Below are 24,112 nucleotides of genomic sequence, written 5' to 3'. Positions count from 1 at the left end.
AACCCAATTACTATGGCCAATGCCATTAGTTTATGGGTTAAAATCATGGTTCGGGTCATGGTTAGGTAATAGGAGCATCCGAGTGTTGGAACCATGGTTCAAGTCATGGTTAGGTAATAGGGACATCTACGTGATCAACAATGATTATTTTCTCCTTTCTTCATTTGGAGATTGGAAGATGATCACAGAGTTGTGAATGGATGATTGTGGAAAATCGATGGAAACGATGCTTGTGTGTGAGATTTTTGTTGTAGTTACCAGGATTATGAAACTAGACTAAGGCTTAGTACTTTATGTGTATAGGTCTTTTCGAAGCACAAAGTGAAGCGCTTCCGAAATCGTTAGTCACTTTTATCAAGTAAGTGCATAGTTACTTTCATCTTACACATAGATATGAAGTATTTAGATAATTAAATGCTATATGTGCTTATGTGCAAAAATGATTATGTGTTAAATGAAATAATAAAAGATGATTTTTATATGATTTACTATATATGTATTTTCATATCTATAATATAGTTGGGTAGTGAAGGGTTGTGCGGAATAAAAAATGGGAGGTTGTGATAAGGATGTGTGAGATAATGGTTATGATAGGTTAGTGAAAGTCGTATGAAATAATAAGTTGTGTCTGCCGTGTCTATCCTAAGTAGTTTTGTACTGGTGTGTTTATCCCAAGTACTTTTGTACTTCCTTGCTTAACCAAAGTACTATTATACTGTCGTGCGTGCCATGACTATCCAAAGTACTAATGTACTGGCGTGTTGCCGTGTTTACCCAAAGTATTATCATATTGACGTGCCTAATCATCTAAGAGTTTTAGTTGTCTGCTGATAAAGATCATTTAAGAAGGATCCCTCGAGATCATCACGTTAGGATTAGTAAGTGAGAATAACGGGAGTGGGGTAATTAGGTTATTTGAATGTTGAAGAATATATAATTAAAGATTATAATAATGTGGATTGAAAACCCTATGTATCTCACTAGGTTTCCAACCTGACCCACTCAGTTTATTTCAATTACATGTTATTATATAATGATACTCAGATAATGATGTATGAGAGATTCAAGGAGATGTAAACCGTTAGTAGATTTAGACATTGTAAGTCTCCGTTTATGCGTATGTTTCTGTATTGACGACGACATCCCAAGTTTTAAAAAGAAAACAAATTTCTTCGAAAATGCTTTGATTATATTATTATCATGTTTTTGGGACAAATTTCGCATAATTAATCTTTTTAAAAGAGCACTCTAATTTAATAAGCATAAACAAATCGGTCTTTGCTGTCTGTAAAAATGAGGATGTCACACACACTGTGAGCCTAGAAGGAGCGCAAGAAAGAAGATAGAGAATGGTACATATTAACTTAAATCATATAATATACATTAGTTTAAAGGTAATCTTCAGAAAAGTCCAAATATTTTGGTTATTGGTAAACAATAATGAAAAACCCCCAAATTTTTGATCAATTAATAAAAAAAGGCCCAAATTTTGGATCAGTTAACTAAAAAAGACGAGATACCGGCCACGAAGGGTTATTCTGAAGTTTTAGCCGATAATCTGTTCTTTTTTATAAACAAAATTTAATTTGAGACTAAACCGTAAATTGGCTCAAAATATTAGGACTTTATTGGAGATTTCCCTTTCTTAAATAAAAATTAATTTGGGACTAAACCATAAACTGGCTCAAAACTTTGGGTCTTTTCCGAAGATTTCTCTAACATTTGATTGTGTTTGGGTAAATTACACAAATGGTCCCTATGGTATGGGGTAATTTGCATTGTTGGTCCCTAACTAGCTTTTTTAACTTGAACAGTCCTTAAATTTTGATTTTGTTACGTCTTTGGTCCCTGATCAAGTTAAAATGTCTATTTTACCCTAAATGTTTTTTTTATTTCTTTTATAATTATATTTCAGTTTATTATATATATTAAATCATTAAATAAAATATATCTCCCCCCCCCCCCCACCCCCATTTCTTTCCTTCCTTCCCCGTTAAAAAATCCGGACAACCACATGTGACATCCCCTAATTTCTAGGCCAGAAAAGACCGATTTAATTTATGCTTTTTAAAATAAAATCAGAGTAATCATTTTAAAAGATGTTGCGGAATTTGTTCCCATAAAAACATGATAATTATCTTATCAAATCATTTCCGAAGAAATGTATTTTATTCACTTAAACCATTGGGATGTCATCGTCAATATAGAAACATAAGCATAAACAGAACTTACATTCACTTACACTAGTGATCTACATCTCTTTTAATCTCTCAATGTAAAGTAACTTCGTATCGATACCTGTGATACAAACAAACTGAGTGGGTCAGGTTTGGGAGCCTGGTGAGCATATAGGGTTTTCAACCCACAATACATAAATTTATTATGCTTAAATGTCAAACAATCAACCCAATTACCCAATCCCATTAACTTCTTTATTTCATAAGTAGTTACCCTAAGAATCATCTATCACTCATTCCTAAGGAATTTTCCTAAGGAATAGGCATGAAGTCCATCGCTGCCCAAGGTTTATACTACTAGCACTAACAAACGTCGATCCCCACATACTGATCTTATACAGTGATCTTACTAGATCTAGCCTAAAGGATCGATATGAACAACCAACTGACGAAACTGCTTCAGAAATTCCCTAGCAGCAAACGAGGATCGAAAAAGACATCAAATGAGATGAATGGAATAAGTTTCACCACGAACCTTCGTTCGTAAAAGAAAGAACCACAAGACAATTAAGTCAGAGGTAGTTATCAATGTCTAGCTGTGGTCCGAATATCGTGAGGTAATTTACCCCCAGACTCACCCTATCCAGCATCGAACTTTGCCTAGCAGTGATCTGAATATCGTGAGGTATGTGTAACCCCCAGACTCACCCTATCCAACATCGAACTTTGCCTAGCAGTGATCTGAATATCGTGAGGTATTTTACCCCCAGACTCACCCTATCCGGCATCGTGAACGGAAACGCTGACTCATGAAGCTCGTCCGATCACTTCATAAAAGAAACGAAGACTCCAAAGCTCTTCAAAATAAAAAGTATAGGGAAAATACTAATGAAGTACTCTCGTACGCTCCCGTACCCCGACACGTAATAGTGTCAAAAAGAAGAACTATCGGATGAACACATAGTTCAAAAACACCTAACGAACATATAGTTCGAGAACACCTTATGAACATATAGTTCAAACATACCTACCGATTACGAGTCTGCTAACGTTCCACTGGACTATCTAGAGTAGTCTGTGGTCGTTGTCTATACTCTGCTAGATGACTAGATCATCTTAAACATCGATACCTCTCATCAATTTTTATTTCATCACACATCATCTAATTCATCTACCCATGTTTTACCCAACATATTTGTAGATAAAAATACATATACAGTTTAAAAACCTGTATAAATCATTCATTCATCATCCATCTCAAATAACTAAGCAATATATATTCACATAGCACATATTTTATATAAAATACTTCACATCTATGTGTAAGATGAAAGTGACTATACACTCACCTGATTTAACGATAATCGGGCAACACTTCGTTTCCTAAAACAATCGTTTCTAATAAAACCGGGAGTTTTATTGAGAAACCGGGCTCTGCGAGGGTCGGGCTTCGAAACCGAAAAGATAAATTTTTCGGGCTTCTCGGGAACTTCGGGACGTGTTTCGGGTGCTATAATTGATACCGGGGCTTTGGGGATGCCAAAATAGTGAAAATATTGAAAAAGGGGTGAAAATGGCAAAATCTCCAAAACTACCCGGGAAGGCTCGCAAGCCTTGTATTTATAGGGGAGGTCCGAAGGTCGGCCGAGAGGAGTGAGTCAGCAGCGAGGGCACGAGGCAGCAGGAGGCGAAGGCACGTGGCTCGGACAGATGGCGCGCATGCGAGGTGCCAACGCTTCGGACGCGTCATCGGCTTCGGACACCTGTGCGACACGCGTCGCTCCTCGGCCGCGCCACGACTCGGATGATGCGGATGCTTCGGATACGCGGCCAACTCGGAGCGAGGGTGACGTGGCTGGTCCGGATGAAGCTTATCCATGCGAATATTCTCGAAAATTGTGCCCCAATCTTCTAAAATCCATAACTTTCGCATACGAGCTCCGTTTTTGACGTTCTTTATATGCACGCGTAGGGAAAATTATGCTCTACAACTTTCGTTTAGACTTCGTCGGATAATTTTGACTTTTTTTTATATTATTATTTTTAACAGATCGGGACAGGAAATCCGTTAAAAATTCATAACTTCTTCATCCTACGTCCGTTTTCGTCTGTCTTTTTATCGTTGTGCTACTATTGACGAGACCTTCGATTCTCATTTAGGTTGTGTCGGCTAAAAATAACTCGATCTAAAATTCGAGTTTTTAGCTGTCTACTGTTAAGCTGAAACTTAGAAAAATCATAACTTCGTCATACGAAGTCAGATTTGGACGTTCTTTTTATACATACTCTCGGTTTAACGAACACTACGACTTTCGTTTAGATCACTAAGGCTAAAAAGTAGTTTATCAAAAACTCACTTTTTACGTCATTCGGCACCGTGCCGGTTTTGTCGCGAAACTTCGACATGTCATAACTTCTTCGTTATAACTCGGATTTCGGTATTCTTTATATATCCGTAATCCTTGTCACGACCACTACAACTTTCTTAATAAATATCGGCTTTATCTAATATTTATTTTCGACGCTCATTTTTATTCTTAATTAATAAAATCCTAGTAATTAAGCATAAAACACATAATATTCACATAATTCCTTTTCATTTCTTCAAAATGAGTTTTAAAGATTAACCTAGACTATTATGTCAATATTAATGACTGGCCTAGAAACACGGGCGTTACACCACCGCCGACCGATTTCTGGCAACCACCACTGACTGATTTCCGGCAACCACTACGGGCCAACTCCAATAACCAAAGCCAAAGTCATCCAAAATCATTCCTTAATTCAAACCTAAAATCCAACTTATACCAAAATCAAAGTCAACCCTTTTACCACCGATCGTCATCCATCACCATGACCACCGACCACCCTGTTTGCAAAATCAAAAGTAAAACCCAAATCAAGACTGATTCATCCTTATATCAAACTCCAAAGTCAAAACTGGTTTCATCCTTAAGCCAAACATAAAAATCAACAGTGATATCAAAAGGAAATAAGAACCTAAAATCAATTGGAAATAATCTTCAAAAACCTGCAAGCAAAAACATATTTCAAGAAAGAACACCCACTGGAATCAAAACTAAAAATTATAGTATAGATTAATAACAAATGTATCTTCCTGGTAATCAAGAAATCAACATCAAAATCCTAATCCTTGTTTCTTTTTTCCTCTGCACCCAGAAATTGAGTTTTTTTGTGTGTGAGAGAGAGGGAGAAGAAGACGAAAAAGAACACGAGAGAAAGAGCAAAAATCTAGATCCATGAGAACCTTTCACTTAGACATTTCAACAAGAAAGCCTTCTAAAACGCGAATCAAAGAAAAAAATGCAGATCGGATTTTGGGGTCCCTTTATAATCCAGCGGAGACGGAGTGAGAGAGAGGGAGGAGAAAGAGAGCGAACAAACGAGGGAGAAGGGGTTTATCTACGTCGGAAACAACGAAGGAAACGAAGAGATCTTTGATTTGGTCACCGGATCCCGAGTTTACAGAACTCGAAGGTTCAGAAGAGAGTGGATCTGGGGTAGGGTTTGCGTTTTCAGAATTGATGGTTTCATAAGGGGTTTCTATTTCTAGAGCTCGATATCGGTGGTTGTTGTGGTCGCCAGACATGAAATACGAGTAAATAGATTAAGAGACACATTTCTTTTCTTTTTGTTAATTTTTTAAATAATAGAAAACAAAATATTAAATTAAAAATAAATAGATTAAGGGTAATATAGTCAATTTAGGTCTGGTAGAGATGAAATTCGCAACAAAACCAAATTTTAGCGACGGTCCGAGTTAAAAAAAAAAGTTAAAGACCAAGCATGCAAACGGCTTCAAACCATACGGACCATTCGTGTAAATTACCCATTGTGTTTTAACAATATCCATGTAATTAAGATATAATCATGTTTTCAAATGAACATGGGAACCAACATAACTTAAAATATTCAGTCATCACGATAGTTTTTAAACAAATGAAGACAGTTTAACCATAAATCATGTATACAAAATATTTTGGTAATTAAATGTTTATATGGAAAATAATATATTATCCTTTCAAGTCGTTAACCTATTTTTATAGAGGAAATATAAAATGAAAATGAAATATTTCTTATGTGTAATTTACTTAGTGTAAAATTGTTTTACAAAAAAAAATAAATAATAATAAATAATAAAAATAAAAATAAAGAAGTTTTTTTACGTTATTAACAATTTCGTTTTACTTAGGTGTTTATTTATGCATTACCAAAACACATTCTTGAATACCTCTCATTTGATCTACTTTTTGATGATTTTTATCATCATACCAAATTCAAAGTAAACAGTAAGTATATGATTAAATTAGGGGAAGTGATTAGAAATTAGAATTTTGGTCGCTTTTACATTATCACTCCAATAAGTTATCCAGGGACAAATATATATGATAGTTAATACGATCTGTATTTAAATTTGCTTTAATAATTATACTTACTATAATCATAGAAACTATTAAGTTCGAAATCATTCACGTGTATATCTTTATATTCATTGAATTAAATGTTTTATCATTTATCTATGTAATGATGAACTCAATTTACGATCATAAAGAATGATCAAATACATCAAAATCTAAAGAATCTAAGAACAAAAATCTCTATTTTCGTCTTCTTTTTGGTATTTTGATTTTATTACCTTTCATTAGTGCCTCATCAACGAGAACAAATAACCAATTTTCCCTCCCACTTTCCTTCATAATTACCGGGTATTTTTCTTCAAGATTTTCGACATTTTCAGTAGTTCTTTGATCTTCTTGATTCTCGACATTTTCAATCAATTCTTGTTCTTCATCCGGATTTCCAGAGCATTTCTCAGCATTTTCGGTAGATGTAGATTCTTGCTCTTCATTTCTGCCATGAGTAGAAGAACTAGAGCCTTCTTCTATCACCTTCTTCAACTTTTCCGAATGGGATATGTAAGCAGTTCGATACCCATCAAACATTTCTTGAACCCTAGACTTTTCAACTTCGCTTCCAGCACCAAGGAGTTGCTCCTCAAAAAGATCCATAATTGTTAAGATGGATTCATGATTGATACCAAACTGAAGTAGCCTCTGCGGATTCCAATCACCCACCATTGTTGTCTCTTCGAGATTCTCCACGTTTTCTGTTGATTTGTGTTCTTCATTCGTTCCAACAGTCTCTTCCTCATCGTCTCCGTTTGGATTAATTTCAAGATTCTTCAAGTTTTCAGTTAGTTCTTGGTTTTCATTCATCCTACGAAGCTCTTCGCGTTCTTCATCCCCTCCATTAACTATTCTGGGATTCTTGAAATTTACAGAAGATTCTTGCCCTTCGTTTCTGCCATGACCTGATGAACTAGAGACTTCTCCTTGATTCTTTCTCATCCTTTCCAAATGACTTTAATGATGATTTCGATACTTGGAAACAGTAACAGATTCAAGAACAATTTAAATTCGCTGATAAGAACGTACAATTCGACCCCAAACAACTCTAGATAGATATCCCGAGATTTGATTAGATATCAAAGCAAAGTATCATCAATGAATCCCAACTAATCTTCATCTTCTATGTAATTTGTTTCTAGAGATCGAATTACAAATATATGCTCTGTTTTCAGAAGAAAAGGACTAAAGGAGAGATTACGGGTGCTCTCGTCTGTAACTCTAGAACCCGTCAACGTATAAATTCTTATTTAAGATTTTGAGGAATTACATAAATGGTCCTTTGACTTCTGATCAACCATCGTATCTGGCCCCTTGTTAATATTTTTATTCACATAGGGGTTCGTTAGATCGTTGGCTTGCTATCTGTAGTTTATCCTTATTTAAGTATTTATTTATTTTTTATATTTTCATTTTCAATTTGCTCATAAGCTCTGTATACCCATCGACAGGTGTTGAAGTGTTCAAAAATTCAATTCAAAGCGTTAAGTAATTTGATACTTTTGTTTATTCTTCATAACAAATACTTATGTATACTGTATTTTATCTAGATAAATATTAGGGAAATTGTAAAAAAAAATCTTTATATTTTGGTTTATTGATAAAAAAGTCAAATCTAATTATTATTATTATTATTATTATTATTATTATTATTTGCTATTTAACTATTGAAACAAATAAACACTTGCAAAATAACTCTTGTAACTGGTTACTGTTGGTTTTAATGGTTAAATTGTAAAAATAATAATAATAAAAATAAAAAATCATGAATGACTTTTCCGTTAATAAGATTAAAGTTTAATTACTTTTTTTTGAAGATTTTCATTTATATATATACTAAATTTATTTAAATAAAACTTATATATATTTATTAAAAAACTCAAAATAAAGATATTTTTTTATTAAAAAATACAATAATGATAATTTATAGTATATATTTTTTGGAATTTTTTATGATTCTCTTTAATAAATATCATTATTACAATATAAAGATATCATCTATATCCTATATAACTTAAGAGAACTTTTTTGATTTGTCGCAAGAAATGCATTTTTAGGCAAAATGATACTTCATTGTTGAATTTTTAGGTCTTGGGTGTAAAATGTTTACCATAAAACTACAACTTACCGAAAAACTTTTCACAATCGAACGACACCTCAAAAAATAAAGATTTACCAGAGGTTGTTATTCATAAATAGAGTTCCATTATATACACTAAGTATCATAGAAACATATTTTTTACGACAAATAACAAAAGCCTGTTTTTTGTGTTCATTAATGCCTCATATTTGTCAATTTTTTTATTTTCAATCTCTTATCAGGTTTATTACCTTATTAGTCGGTCACCATTGCCTTAAAATCCCTTATATTTACACATCCCCACCACCACACTCTGTCACCACAACCACCATTTTCCACTAACAACACAATCTTCACCACAAAACATTTGCAGCCCAAATCAACACCATTTTCGATCCACCTTTTGTCTTCTTCATCTCTGATCCACCATCATCACTATCATCCACCTATTGTTATTTCTATTCACAGCTTGATAAAAAGACTAAAATGACAAAACTTACTTAAATGTGAGGCATTAATGAACACAAATTCGGACTTATGACATAACCATACATTTCATGTAAATATGAGGGCTTTTATGACAATAACCCTAATATAAAAGCTACAATACTTTAACAAAAAAATGATATTGTCAGAAAAGTCCCAATATTTTTGGAAAAGTTTCACTTTACTCCATTTTTTTAACATAAAAGTCTTAATTATTTCATTTTGGCTAAAATTAACAAAAAAGTCTTTTTTTTTTCCTTTTATCAGGAAATGACATATTATTGTATAAAATCAAATAATCGGGATTTTTCTGTTAAAAAAAATGGGACTAAAGTGAAACTTTTTCGAAAATATTGGGACTTTTTTTGACAAGTCCTTTAAAAAAATACATGTTAAATGTCATTAATAGGACTTTTGTTGATTTGTCGTAAGGATTGCGATTTTAAGCCACGTATATCATGGAGCTCTATTTATGAATTGTATTTAGACGATATTTTTGTGATTGTAGTGATGATATTTATTAAAGAGAATTATAAAAAAAAAACCCAAAAATGATATATAAATTATTATTATTGTGTTTTTTAATAAACAAATGATTTTTAGTGAAAGGGATGTAGATGATATCTTTATTTTATGTTTTTTACGAAATAAATATAAGTTTTTTTTTCAAATGAATTTAATATATAAAAAAAAATCTTCCGAAAATGCTTAAACTTTAACCTTATTAACGAAGTCAGATTTGAGCGTTCTTTTTACGCATACTCTCGGTTTAACGAACCCTACGACTTTTATTTAGATCACCAAGGCTAAAAAGCAGTTTATCAAAAACTCACTTTTTACGTCATTCGGCGCCGTGCCGGTTTTGTCGCGGAACTTCGACAGGTCATAACTTCTTCGTTATAACTCGGATTTCGGTATTCTTTATATATCCGGAATCCTTGTCACGACCACTACAACTTTCTTCATAGATATTAGGTTTATCTAATATTTAGTTTCGACGCTTATTTTTATTCTTAATTAATTAAATTCTAATAATTAAGCATAAAACACATAATTCACATAATAATCACATAATTCCTCTTTATTTCTTCAAAATGAGTTACAAATGTTAACATAGACTATTACGTTGATATTAATGTCTAGCCTACAAACACGGGCGTTATATATATATATATATATATATATATATATATATATATATATATATATATATATATATATATATATATATATTCTATGTACTTATCCTATCCCGGTCATTAAAAAGCATGATATAATCTCTTTACCTTGGGATACAATAACATAAAGCATGTTAACAAATATATTTTTTATATATATAAATGATTTTTTTGGGGATGTTGTAGTACCCTAACGCCCCATATAGTTGCGATACTGCTATTTTTCATGTTTGAACTTGTGGCTGTCAAATTCTTTTTTTTATATGCATGCAGGAAATAAACAATATAGAAAAATTATGAAAAACGGGTTGAACCGATGGTCAAACCGAAAACCTTTCACTTGACCCATTCAATTAAAAAACTGGTTTTTAAAACATTAGATATAACATTAACTTTCATCCATCTAAACCTACCATCAAATTGTACTATTTAACACATGGTTCATTAATTTAATATCCTAAATGAACCTTTTTGATGACATCTTAATACTCCTACTCCAAAGCATATCATATGAAAACCATGATACCAACTCTAAGACATCAAAGACACCTACCCTACCAAAAACCAAAATACTAAGGTGTTGTTTGTTTTTTCGAAACGAAAATGCATGAAGTCTGCGGACCACCTCTACAACCCTCTGTAGCAGAAGAGGGGGACCAAACAGCTGCAACATGTAATAATAAGTTGGATTGTTTTTTAACCTCTGCAGACTGCTGCAATAAGTTAAAGTAAGGTGTGAAGAGGTTTGAAGCAGAGGGTTCAGTGTTGCGCCACACAACACACACACATAAGTTTTTAAGTCAGAAGACTTCTGAAAAACAAACAGCTGTGAAAAGCCAAGTGTTGCGCGACACAACAATAAGTGGTCAGAAGTGGTTTTTTTTAGAAAAAACAAACAACACCTAAATTAACTTTAACAAACAACCAACCTCAATATAACAAACCATTTTAGCTAAGTCAACATACTTAGCATAAACCAAACTCTGCTCTAGCATAGAAAACATTAAATTATGACTTTGAAATTGTAACGCCCCGATTCCCAGGTATTGTTTAAATAAGAATTTATTTGGTTTCAAGGCCTACTCGACGAGTTGGTTGCCCTACTCGTCGAGTAGCAACGGGTTTGGTACGCGTGTTTAGTGACCTACTCGCCGAGTCCATAAAGGGACTCGACGAGTAGGAGCTGGCAGAGGAAACCCTAAATCCCGGGGTTTTGCACCTTATTTAAGGAAGCATAAGCCTCCTTTGGCCTCTTTGCAGTTCTAGAGAGCTCTTAAGAAACCCTAATTCGTGTGGTGCTCTATTGTGTGTGTATTAAGCTTGGGAAGAAGATCTTTGGAAAAAAAAGGAACTTGGAAGGGAAGGGAATTGGAGCAAGGAAAGTGTGGGAATCAGAATCTACCTCAGTTAGTATCTTCCAGAGGTATCAAGTCGCCACCTTTACTTCTTTTCCCTTCTAGATCTCTTTTTGGTTGAGTTTGGGGCTTTTATGGATCTTTGAGTTGATAAGGTGGACTATGGGCTAGATCTGAAGTTGTAACTTCAGATCTGGACCCTTCTTAAGTCCTAGAGTCATAAAGTTTCTGTTTTGGGCGTGAATGAAACCTCTTTGAGTATGAAACCCCATTGTAAGCTTGGATTTGACATTAAGAGCCTTTGTAGCTATGCATGCACGTAAAGTTTGCAACTTTACGTGAAAAGCATGCCTTAGAAGCTTGGATCTGTAGTTTGGAGCCGCTGCATGGCTCAAATGAGTCTGTATGGCAAAAAAGGACTGAAGGGACTCGGCGAGTCGCATGGTTGACTCGGCGAGTCATATGAAGATAGGCATGAACTCGGCGAGTTGGAAGAACAACTCGGCGAGTCCAATGAAGATTGTCGTAGACTCGACGAGTGTATGAACAACTCGGCGAGTCGGATGAGGTTGCCCCAAATTATGTATGCGCGGGTAACTGTCGAGTTGCAAGAAGGAAGCTCGACGAGTGGCCTTAGGGTCTCGATCGTAAACCAAAGGAACTCGACGAGTCGCTCGGGTGACTCGGCGAGTGGGTTAGTACTTCAAGGAACTCGGCGAGTAGCCGGGGGTACTCGGCGAGTCAAGGTCAACATGGACTGTTGACCTTGACTGGTGACTTTGACTTTGACCAGGGTTTGATTGGTTGGCTTAAGGGGTACCTTGAAGGGTTGGGAACTTATGGGTATGATTATACTATGGTAATAGGTGGTGGAGTTTGTGGCAGTGATCCGAGGGTTGAAGTTTATCTACCGAGTCGACATCTGCAAGGTGAGTTATCCTCACTATATCGATAGGGTCTAAGGCACCAAGGCCGGCCCTTTAGTTGTTATCGTTATGGTATGCTACATGTGGATATGATCTGTTAGATCAGAATCAGGATAGACAGTATGTTATGCTCTTATGATCCGTAGGGATTGATATGTTAGTGACCTGCTAGGTCAGTGCTCTAGTTATGAGAGATTGCTATGTTTGGTAATCAGTGAGATAGATATGTTCGATGTTTGTATATGCCAGTAAATGTTAGGTATGCGCACATGGTTATTTGCTTGTTGCTTGGGTTGAGGCGGTCTTGCTTTGTGCTGAAGGCCAACACACCCTATGAGCGGTCCGGGAAGACTGTAGGCCCACGTGGCGGTCCAGTCATGCCGAAGGCTCGGTATAGATTCAGTTGGACTGTAGGCCCTGTAGGCAAGTCCAGTCAGGCCGATGGCCCAGTATGCATGTTAATTGATTGATTATTACGGATATGGTATTATCAGTGTGGTATTGGTATGTTGGGGGTAGCTCACTAAGCCCTCGGGCTTACAGTTTTCAGTTTATTGTTTCAGGTACTTCAGGAGTTCATGGCAAGGCGAAGGCGTGACCGTACCGCTCCTCATCCTTATGATCTGGCTTTTGGGACACTCTGATTCAATAATGAATTGAAAACATTTTGTAAACAATACTATTGGGTTTTTATTTATGCTTGAAAAGTTTAAATTTGGCGTAAAATTTTTGGATGTTACAAGTTGGTATCAGAGCCTTGGTTTGAGTGAATTGGGGGAAAACACACGTGTGAACCCACTCTCAAATCAAGGAAATGTTCTGAATAAATTCTAAAATGGTTTTCAAAATAAAGGATGGAGGATGCAGAGGGTACGATCAACCAGAGCCTGTAAGTAAACCCCAAAATACCATACAGTTATTATGATATGTTAGAACAGCATGCTAGTGCTAGGCTAGGGATCTTCAGGAATCGCATGATAGACTTGCCTGATTATATGATGCCTACTAGCCTAGGGTTTCTTGTATATGGAATTGACATCATTACTGTAGTCGTTAGTGTAGGCGTCACGGCTGCGCGTAATCAAGATCTTATAGCCTGAGAATGTTTGATCCAGTCTACGGATAGGATCGGATATTCGAAAGTCTATCGGGTCCAGTGTTATGTGCGACTAGCCTGAACTAGCACTGCATGGGGTTGATGAAAGTTTCATGGATGTGTGGGTTGTGAGGAGCTGTGAGATCAGTTGTGGGATAGGTGATGTTTCCCTAGGAGTAAGGGTTGAGCGCATATTATGTTGATGACAGTGTTAGGGTGTTGTGGTGATACTTGAGTCACAGAAAAACTCAACTCAAACTCGTTTATCTTCGTATCGGGTTCATGTCGTGTTCCAAGTCGTGTCGAAAATTAACATACCTATAAATAATATAAGGAGTTAAAATTATGAATTTTAATATATATTTTATATTTTTTAATATATACATAATTTATGATATATTATAAAAACCAAAAAAAAAAGGAAAGGGAATGCAGTAAGTTGGTGTCCCACAATGGTAGTCACCGCCCTAAACACACCCGGATGTGTGGTGTTACCGTACCTACCGTGATGCCACCATGGCATAACTGCATGGTGCGGTGCTCGTACTTTGTTTAGTATAGATTTGTTTCTATTAAACATTATTTTTATCATTATTAAGCTATTTGATTTTATTCATATCTCTATTAAGTATGCCAAAACACATACCTGAATGCCTCGTTTGGTTTATAAAAGCTAACCGAAATGATAATGGAATGGTAATCATACATTTTGTTATATTATTCATATCAAACTTGTAATTTTGACCACTTTTACATTTTCCCTCCAACGAAAAATACGTTATCCAGAAAAACCATAGATCACATGATGTTCAGTTAATTTGCATAAAGATTTATACTTATCATAATAACATAAAAGTATCAAGTTTAAATGATGAACTTGTACATTTGTTTAGTGAATTACCAACGAACAGATTCAACTCTCAAAATTTACTCTTAATGTCAAAGAATTGAAATCAAATGTGATCATAAAGAATGATCAAATACATCAAAATCTAAAGAATCTAAGAACAAAAATCTCTATCTTCGTCTTTTATATGGTGTTTTGATTTTCTTGCCTTCCTTTAGTGCGTTGTCAATGATAAAGGGAATCTGATTTTCCCACCCTCTTGCATTAACATTTACTGGGTTTTGTCCGACATTTTCAGGCATTCTTTGTTCTTCGTGATTCTGGGCATTTGCGTTCAGTTCTTGTTCTTCATCAGGGTTTCCAGCGCGATTCTCAACATTTTCAGACGATTCTTGGTCTTGATTTCCGCCATGATTGGAAGAACTAGCGGCATTTTCAGTCCCACTTTCCTCCATAATTACAGAAGCACCTGCTTCTTCCCTCTGTTTTTCCTTCATTTTTTCAGGGTTTTCTTTAAGAGTTTTCACATCTTCAGTCGTTCTTTGTTCTTCGTGATTCTTGGCTTTTTCGGTAGATTCTTGCTCTTCATTTTCGCCATGACTTGAAGAACCAGAGGCTTCTTCTTTCATTTTCTTCAATTTTTCCAAACGGCATGTGTAAACAGATCGATATCTAGCAACATTTTCAAGAACAGTAGACTCTTCAACTTCACTACCAACATCAAAAAGTTTCTCCCCAAATTGCTTCAGAAGAGATATGGCGGATTCTATCTTCTCCGGACTCCAATCACGTGCCAATATTGTTATATCTTGTATCCCCACGTTTTCTGTTGATACTTGTTCTTCAATCGTTCCAACAGTCTTTTGCTCATCTTCTTCGTTTGGATTGATTTCCAGATTCTTGAGGTTTTCATTTAAATCTTGTTCTACATTTACGCCACGAACCTCTTCGCCTTCTTCATCTTTCACGTCAAATGCTTGCATTCCTTCGCTCTTGAGATTCTCGATATTTGCAGGAGATTCTTGCCCTTCATTTTTGACATGACCAGAAGAACTAGACGCTTCTTCTTGGTTATTTCCTTTTCGATTCGTGGAAAAGGCTTCAGCAACTGTCGACAATCCAAGTTCATGGATGGGATCGTACAATTCTCGCCCAATCAACGATTCCATTGATATCCCGAGAACTGATTCGACTCTAAAGTGAAAAGATGTCAATGAATTCCAATCAATCGCCATCTTCATCTATAATTTGAATCAAGAAATCGAAATAGTAATATACGCTCTGTTTTCAGAAGAAAAAGGAGGGTACAGGTGCTCTAGTCTGCAACTCTATGACTCACTGAAGTATATATAGAGGTTACTTGAGGTGTTGAGTGGATTAGACAAATGGCCCTTCGATTTCTGATTAATTGTCATTTCTGGTCCCTTGTTAACTTATTTTCCATCGGAGTAAGTAGAATGTACATATAGTATTTTGAAAATGATCTAGAAAATTCTGGGTTCAGTTTAGATGGCTGATAGCGCAAGGATCATCTGAAAATCTAATATAACTAAAAGTACAAAAAGAAAAAATCGTTTGAAAAACCAAAGATTATATTATGACGAATCAAATTAAGAAGGTACATTTGAGATTTCGGTATGACAGTTTGGACTATTGTATACATCAACATGATAATGATAATTATATAACATGTATTGTGGTAATAATTTTTATTTGTACATATAGTTTTTTTTAAAATGATTACAAACACTCTCTAATTTACTCCTAAATTAAACCATTGTCACGTATCGGACAAGACTTGAACCCTCAACCACTTAGGTTGAGGGAATCATGAAGATACCGATTTCAATGGTCTATAAATCATGATCAAATTTTGCGTTTATTGATTTTGATGTTTATGTTGATTATATTCATATATGCTTTTGTTTATGTTCATTAGAGCTTGTTTATGTTTATTGTTTTTTTATCTTTATGTTTCTTCATTTATGTTCGTTTAACATCTTAATGAACGGGCAAAAATAAGATAATTTGATAAAAAAAAAAAACAAAACCCCGTTCGTTTAGTAGTTTGTGTTCATTTGTTTGTTAGCATTTGTTTGTTAGGTTAAACGCAAATGCATGAACATAAAAAAAAAACATTTGTTCGTGTTTTGTGTGGATAATTAGGCTAAACAGCAGGGGCAGACGAAGTATTTAGTAGTAGGTGTTGGCGGTGATATTTTTTTTACGTAGTGGCACAATAGTAGAAAAAACAAAAAAAATTTACATTGCATCCGAAAAAACGGGGGTTGTCGGTGCCACTATGGGCACCATAGTGGAACCGCCCCTGCTAAATAGGCTCCCAATTCGTTTTAATCTTGATTGGAAGCGTATAGAGGTGGAGACCATCTTATACCCTACTTGTGATGTTTTCCTTGAAAAGGTTGATCATTTATTAATCATGTGCCCCTTGCCTCTTTCGATTTGGTTCTTTATTTCGTTGGTGGTATTTGGACCTTTCGTCATTGTAGTCGAGTTTTGACTAGGTAAATTGGCCTAACGAACTCTCTTTATATTTGACTCAAATGAATCGTTTGGGGTTGACATAGTGGTAGTGGCTAGGGAGTTGGTAAGGCCCATACCGCGGCTACACCAGCTCGCCTCCCCCATTATCGCCAAAATCAAGCCCACATCGGTTCCTCTACACCACTCTCTCTATCAAAAGATTCATGTAGATTTGTTACAACACCAATCAAATTCAATTCAGGTATCATTAGAAAGCTCGTATAAAAGTCATTGGTATTAAATGATGATTGATGACCTTAAAACTCTGTCAATCACATATTTCTAAGAATTTTTTTAGATCACACGAATTGATAACAATTATTTAATCAAGCTAGATTTGTTATAGCATGAAAATCTCACCAAGCCAATGATGCCAAAAAGAGACAACATAGTGGCATAAAACTTAATCAAATCATGTTTTCAAATGCATTTTTTTGAGTTATTTGGAAATTCTTGAGGTGCAAACGTGGTATCTTTAGAAATGTAGTGTGATGAATAGTTTGTGGTTTTTAAAATTGCATTGTGTATCAAAAGAGAAGCAAACTACGATTTTAATGCTAACGTGATTCAAGGTCAATAGAAATGTTATCATCCCCTCCGCATTAAAAACCTCCTAGTTGAGATGCAAGATTTAACACAGAGTCTAGGGTTTAAACATTGGTAATGGAAAGCCCAGAATATTGGTAGTGTTCAGCATGGGCTGTTCAGATTGTCTAATTTGCCTTTTCTTTAAAATGTTTTTTTTCACATCATTGTTGGGTGTGGCATAAATCACCGAAAGAGTAAGAAAATTTTAATTTAGGTGGTATGGATATGTCCAAAAGATGCTACCATCATTGATGATGATGAGAGCAATCAATGATGGTTAATTGATGGTAAGAAGAAGAGAGAGTGTTCTAGAAGGAAGTGAGAAGATGGTGTGAAACTAGACATGGAGAGGCATGCTTTTTCCGAGGACATGTCTTCTTATAGGAGGCTAAATATCAAGGTTGGCAAGAAGCCTAGCCCCGCTATATGTTTTTATATGTATAGGTATATGTTTTTGTCTCTGATATTTACTATTGTTATATGCTTCCTGCTAGGGGTGTAAACTAGATGAGACAACTCACGAGATACTAGAGCCCGACTAAGAAAATACTCGAAATCGAATCAACTTTAATCGAGTCGAGCTCGAGCTCGAGCTACTCGAGTACCATATCGAGCGGAGCTCGAGCTACTCGAGTACCGAGCCGAGCTCGAGTAGTAAAATACCCGACTCATATAGCTCGCGAGCTTAATTGAGTATTTATAAAATTACATTTTTACATTTTATATATTTTTAAATTACTAAAACATTCTAACACTTTTAGCTTTGAGACGCCGGTTAAGTCGTTAAGGAGTAAGGACTTAAGTTGCATTTCAAAACTTTTGAGAATGTCTCTTTTTGATATTGTGGATATTTGTAAAATGCAATGACATTGTTGATGCTATATTGATATTAGATGGTTTATGTTTTTGTTATTTTGGACAATGTAAAAGCATGTGAAATGTTTTTAACTTTTGATAATTTCATTTTTTTTAATTTTTGTCGAGCCGAAACGAGCTCGCTAACCGAGGATAGTAGCAAGTAGTTCATGGTCGAGTTTGAGCTTCAAATTTAGGCTCAGGGCGAGTTCGAGTAAAACTTCAAGCTCGAGTATTTTAGGCGGGTCGAGCGTCGAGCTTGGCACTACTCGGCTCGACTTGTTTACACCCTTACTTCATGCTCCTTTGCTTGTATTCCGATTATATTTGTTTATGACTTACCGATGCACTTTGTCTTACTCAACCTTTTTTGTCTCATTTCCAGGAACTCCGACATATGTCGTATGTCATAGGTAATTTATGTGAGGCAGTTGTGCTTCTTGTAATGGAGACAAGATTGTCAACATCTACCTTCCCTAACCCTATTGTTATGGGATTCCCGAGATGTGTTGATGTATTTGCCATGTCTTAAATTATGTGTTAATGTTATTTTTTTACTAGTAATGTTTAAACCAATAATTGATTCATTTACCTACGGGTTAATCACTAAATTGACCAAACTAGATGGGTTCTATGACAAGATAACTATACTTTGAACATTTACTAAAAATAAAAATCATCCATTTCACATAACGAACTTCATTTTTTCGGGAAAGGAAATCAACCTTTGCAGAATGATGGCATTTCACCCAAAAGAAAAAAAGTATTTCTTGATTGTTTTAAAGATTTTTGCAATAGAGACCATCAGACCATTGATAAAGCAATTTCAAGAAGAAAAAAAAGTTCACTAGAGTCTACTTTGTAAAATGGCTGGTTTATCATTTCGTGATAGGGCGTGTACTCATTTTGGTTGTTTTACTGATAACCATTTAAGTTTTAATCATTATGTATTAAAATGATGTTTTGAAAAAGTATATACAGCCGTTCTGTAAAAGAAAGGAAAAAAAAAAAATCTTAAGCCCTTCTAAGTTTTGACAAAATATATTTACATTTTGGATATGGCGAATCCATATAAGACAGTAAGACACTGATAATAGAGTCCACGATACATAAAATTATAGGATCAGAAAATTAAATAAAACTTGAACAAGTAGTAAATATAAATCATTAAATGAGGCTTTAGTTATATATGTTTATATATTTTGAAACATATATTGTACAACAATACTAAAATGCTAAAATGTATTTTTATAACTTTGATTTCGTGCAATTTTCAAAGTCTTTAGAACAAAGCCAATTATAATAAGGTTTCTTAAAATATGTAAATGTAACTCCATAATTTTTTTTTTCCGAGTATGAAAGTGAAAGTAAAATGATGTGTTTGTCGATAATCTATATATATTGAGTTATTGAGTTATTGACCAAAACATTTTTATAAATATACAAATATACCATATACAATATGAATGGGAAATATGCATGATCAACAACACAAATCATGGAGATTTAGAGTATCTATTCCACCTTTTTTTGGTACACAAAATTGCAATTTTTACCTCACTAACCATCCAATATATGATTATATGATCAAACACAGTGCAACGGTCTGTCTCATCCACAAACAGTGCTGTGAAATCTTTGGTTACTTTATACATGACAAATACATAAATGAATCCTATAAAAAGCAAGATATTTTTAAAAGATTTTTAGGCAACAATAATCACATAATATGATCCTAAAATAGGTTGGAAGTGCTCTATCTTGATTTTGTGCATGAATTTCAAGATTCACAAAGTAATTAATCCCCCTTAGAAGATTTTCTAAGCAAGTATTGCTCAAACGGTCAAACCCAACATATCAAAAACAATAATCAACATTGATGTAAAAAGGTAATTGCTAAATGCAAACCAATTTCACATTTTCACATCAAGCATTAAAATCTAAGATTCTATGTATAACATCATCAATTTGGGGTAATCAAAATTCATGGTAGAATTCACAAAAAGGTTAAACAGGATAGCCATTCAATCATTTGGCTCTACAGTATAAATTGGATTATAGTATCTTTATTTCTGAATTTAACAAAATCATGTAAACGATTCTCAGTTATTTCTCTCAATTACCTCAAAATTTCGGTTCAAAATCATTGACTTTCCTGTTTCTGTCGCTGATCCTCTGATTTTGAATCTACTGCAACCTGTTCTTCTTTCTCCTGATCTAATTGATTGTGTACTTCTTGTTCGGCGTCCTTTTCTGCTTGCAAAATCACGCCGTAGTAATCCGGATGAGCCTCCATACATTTCTTCAAAGCTGATGTAGCATCGAAACACTTGTTCACGATATCTTCATCGTTCTTTTCGCCTTCTTCAACGCATTTTTCCCAGTTGATGAATGTTTCTCTACACTCGCCCCCTTTCATGAACAAGCAAAATCCACATTCTCCTTCTTCTTCTTCTTCCCCCTCTTGATTTCCGTTTTTTATGTCTACTGGAGATGGATCTGTGGATTCTGGATTTGGGTTTTTGTTTTCGTTTTCTTTTTCGTTTTCTTGTATTTTAGGTGCTTCAGCGATGGGTTCTGGTTCTGGGTTTAGGGGTTTATCAGATGGGGAGGTAGACATGGAGGTTGTGGCGGCGGCGCGGTGGATTTAGGGTTTTGTTCGGCGGAATTGACGGAGATGAGGAAGAAGATGCTGGAAAACAACTTCCCGAGATCAAGATTCTTCAAACTTTTCAACTTTAATCCTTTCGTGGCTCTCTCCGTTGAATTTTTGGGATTATTTTGCTGTTTCTTTATGGACCTTTTTTAAAAAAATTTCAAGAAACCTAACAAAGTGTGGCTTGAAAGTCACGAAACATGACTTGGGATTATTTTGACCACTAACAAAATTGGCACTCTATTTTTTTTTTTTTATAATTTCTTATAAATAAAGTTTAATGTTTGTCCAATGATAACTAAATTTCAGTTTTGTATATGTATTAAGCTTTCCGTATACCATTTTAAGTTTACTAACCGGTCCGATCCCAAAACCGGTTTTGGTCAAAACTAGATCCTCGATATGAAATCGAACCGAAAACCGGAACCTCTGAAACCATATCCGAAAACCATTTACGTCATTAGGTTATCTAGAATGGTCACCGCATGACCACTCCAAAAGTATTGTCAGTTGTCACCTAATCACCATGTTGTTACCACTTTTCTATCATACCTAGGAAATAGTCACCACTCCAAATCATATTTATTATGCTTGGACTTTATGTTTAATATTTTGTACATTTTAGAGAGAGAGAGAGAGAGAGAGATAGAAGATGAGAGGGAAAGACAAAGAAGATGAGCGGTCAAGCTTGGTTCTCACCACAACCGACCACAAACACACTCCCCATTACTCCACGGTCTACCACCTCGAGGTTTTGTTCATGTTCATAACGCCCCCATCACGCCACCATCACAACCCCAATTTGGTAAGCCTTAATAGTTACCTTCACTCTTCCCACATGGAAATATGGAATCTATACATGGATCGTGGTTTGTGTGATTTACTTAAAGGCTAGAGCTATGCAAGGCCTAGCCCAAGAACAATTGACAAAAGCCAAGTCTATCAACAGATGCAAAAAAGTTTGCCCATGTCTGGTCCAATCCTAGGGGGTAGAGGTGTACAAATGAGCATGTTTTTTTTTAATCGCCCATGAAAAAAAGAACCGATTTTTCCATAACCGGTTTCAGTTTAACCTACCAGACAGTTTTCTATCGGTTTTTCCTCGTATGCATGGACTAGTTTTCTATCAACTTTTTTGTCAGTTGCAGGGTTATATCAAAATGAAAGTCACGACTCCTCGTCCAATATGTGTTTGCTTGAAGGATTACTTGGACGACGTTGACAAGATACAAAATTGTGTTTTGCTCAAAGGACCACTTTTATCATCCGTTGAAGAGTTCATTCATGAAGAAGAAGTCGCACAAGGCATATTGAATCCAATGACTGAAGTAGATGAGGGTGATCTGGAAGAAGGAGAGGACCTATAGTTGTTCGATTTCATGACGATTACCACTTTGAAGACTATAATTCTTATTGTTTTCAATTTGACACTTATGTTTTTATGTAATCTGTAGCTCAAGCAATGTTTCTTTTCATGTTTTCTAAGTTCAAACTATGTTGGTTTATGTATTGCAAATATTTTTTAGGTTTATGATGGTTTATGTGTAGTAAGTATTTGCTTAAGATTGCTATGAAGGCTATTATTCCTATTATTTCAATATTAACACTTATATTTTTATGTTATTCTTAGCTCAAAATAAGCTTACCTTTCATGTATTTCTAAGTTCAAACAGTGTTAGTATTATGTATTATGCCTTCCAATAAGAAAAAACCCTTCCCGAAACCAATTAGGTTAAAACCGAAACTGATATGAATAGAAACAAGTTAAAAACTAGACCAATTAAAAAAACGGTTTCAGTTAAAACCAAAGTATGTGCAAATCCAGCCCGAAAAACCCCATAAAAAGAACCCAATATGTTTTATATAATGTTTTATTATTGAACTACACAAAAAGAGATAAAAGACTTGAATCCGTTGGAAGATATTATAGCAAGCGAAAAATGTGTATTTGTTCATGCCTTTAAGAAATTGCATCTCAACACATAAATATGTCACGACCGAACACTTTGTGGTATAAAACTATGTGCATTAGCATGTATTAAGTAGGCCTGTCGAAAAAACCCAAAACCCGTTCTACCCACCCGACCCGTTCCGAATTCGGGTAGAATGGGTCGGGTAGAACGGGTAACGGGTATGAACATTCGGATAATAGGTTAACCCGATAATAATATAGGTCGGGTTTTAGGTATGAATTTTTATTTTCGGGTATACCCGAATTCGTTTTTTAAATAATACCAAATATACAATGCAGTCACGTACGCACACTTCAAATAAAACAAAACCCTTCGTTTCCTTCTTATGAACGACGGCTCGACAGTCGACGCAAACTTGCAAAGGAAATACGACGCTGAAGCTGAAGTCTTGAACCGTCATCACAATTCTCAGTTTCTCACTATCGCACGGAATGGAATTAAAAAAGTACATAACATATTATAATGATTTGTATTGTTATTAAATATGTACTTGTTAATTGTATGAAGTATTTTCCTAACCGATTCTTTATTAAACCAACCAACATGTAAAAATAAAAATAAAAATAAAAATTATCAATAAGTGTCATTTAAGAAATTTTCGGGTATACCCGATAATTACCCGACCCGAGCTCAAACCCGAATATCCGAAACCCGAAAACCCGAATTACAATATAGGTCGGGTATCAGGTATTATTTTCTTAAGGAAATACCCGTTCTACCCGAAACCCGAAAATTTTACCCGTTCGACGCCTCTAGTATTAAGCTCCACATATCAGGAGTTGTTGGAAAATTGAAATAGAGGGTTCACATATCAGGAGATGCATTTTGAATTTTGCAAGCATATGGATCAGTTTTTTATACCTAGTATTAAACATATGAAACTTCTCACTCGTTTGAAGTTCCAGTTTTCAAATATTTAACATG

The 24,112-nt window shown here is 35.0% G+C and overlaps 1 protein-coding gene across 1 annotated transcript; it reads right to left on the bottom strand.

Moving 5' to 3' along the window:
• Positions 1 to 20,492: 20,492 nt before the first annotated feature.
• Positions 20,493 to 21,369, bottom strand: LOC145128861 (uncharacterized). Its single transcript, XM_079063644.1, has one exon. It carries the CDS (start codon positions 21,177 to 21,179, stop codon positions 20,703 to 20,705), a length of 477 nt encoding a protein of 158 aa, XP_078919770.1. The 5' UTR covers positions 21,180 to 21,369; the 3' UTR covers positions 20,493 to 20,702.
• Between the last annotated feature and the right edge of the window lie 2,743 nt (positions 21,370 to 24,112).

The sequence above is a fragment of the Lactuca virosa genome, chromosome 8 (genome assembly GCF_052849685.1).
Source record: "Lactuca virosa cultivar CGN04683 chromosome 8, Lactuca_virosa_CGN04683_v6, whole genome shotgun sequence".
Classification (NCBI taxonomy): Eukaryota; Viridiplantae; Streptophyta; class Magnoliopsida; order Asterales; family Asteraceae; genus Lactuca; species Lactuca virosa.
The sequence above is the reverse complement of the archived record's forward strand: the minus strand, read 5'-3'. Positions and strand labels throughout refer to the sequence as shown.

Excerpts from the sequence above, each read along its gene's own strand:
- LOC145128861 (XM_079063644.1), bottom strand. The coding sequence starts at position 21,179 with ATGTCTACCTCCCCATCTGATAAACCCCTAAACCCAGAACCAGAACCC.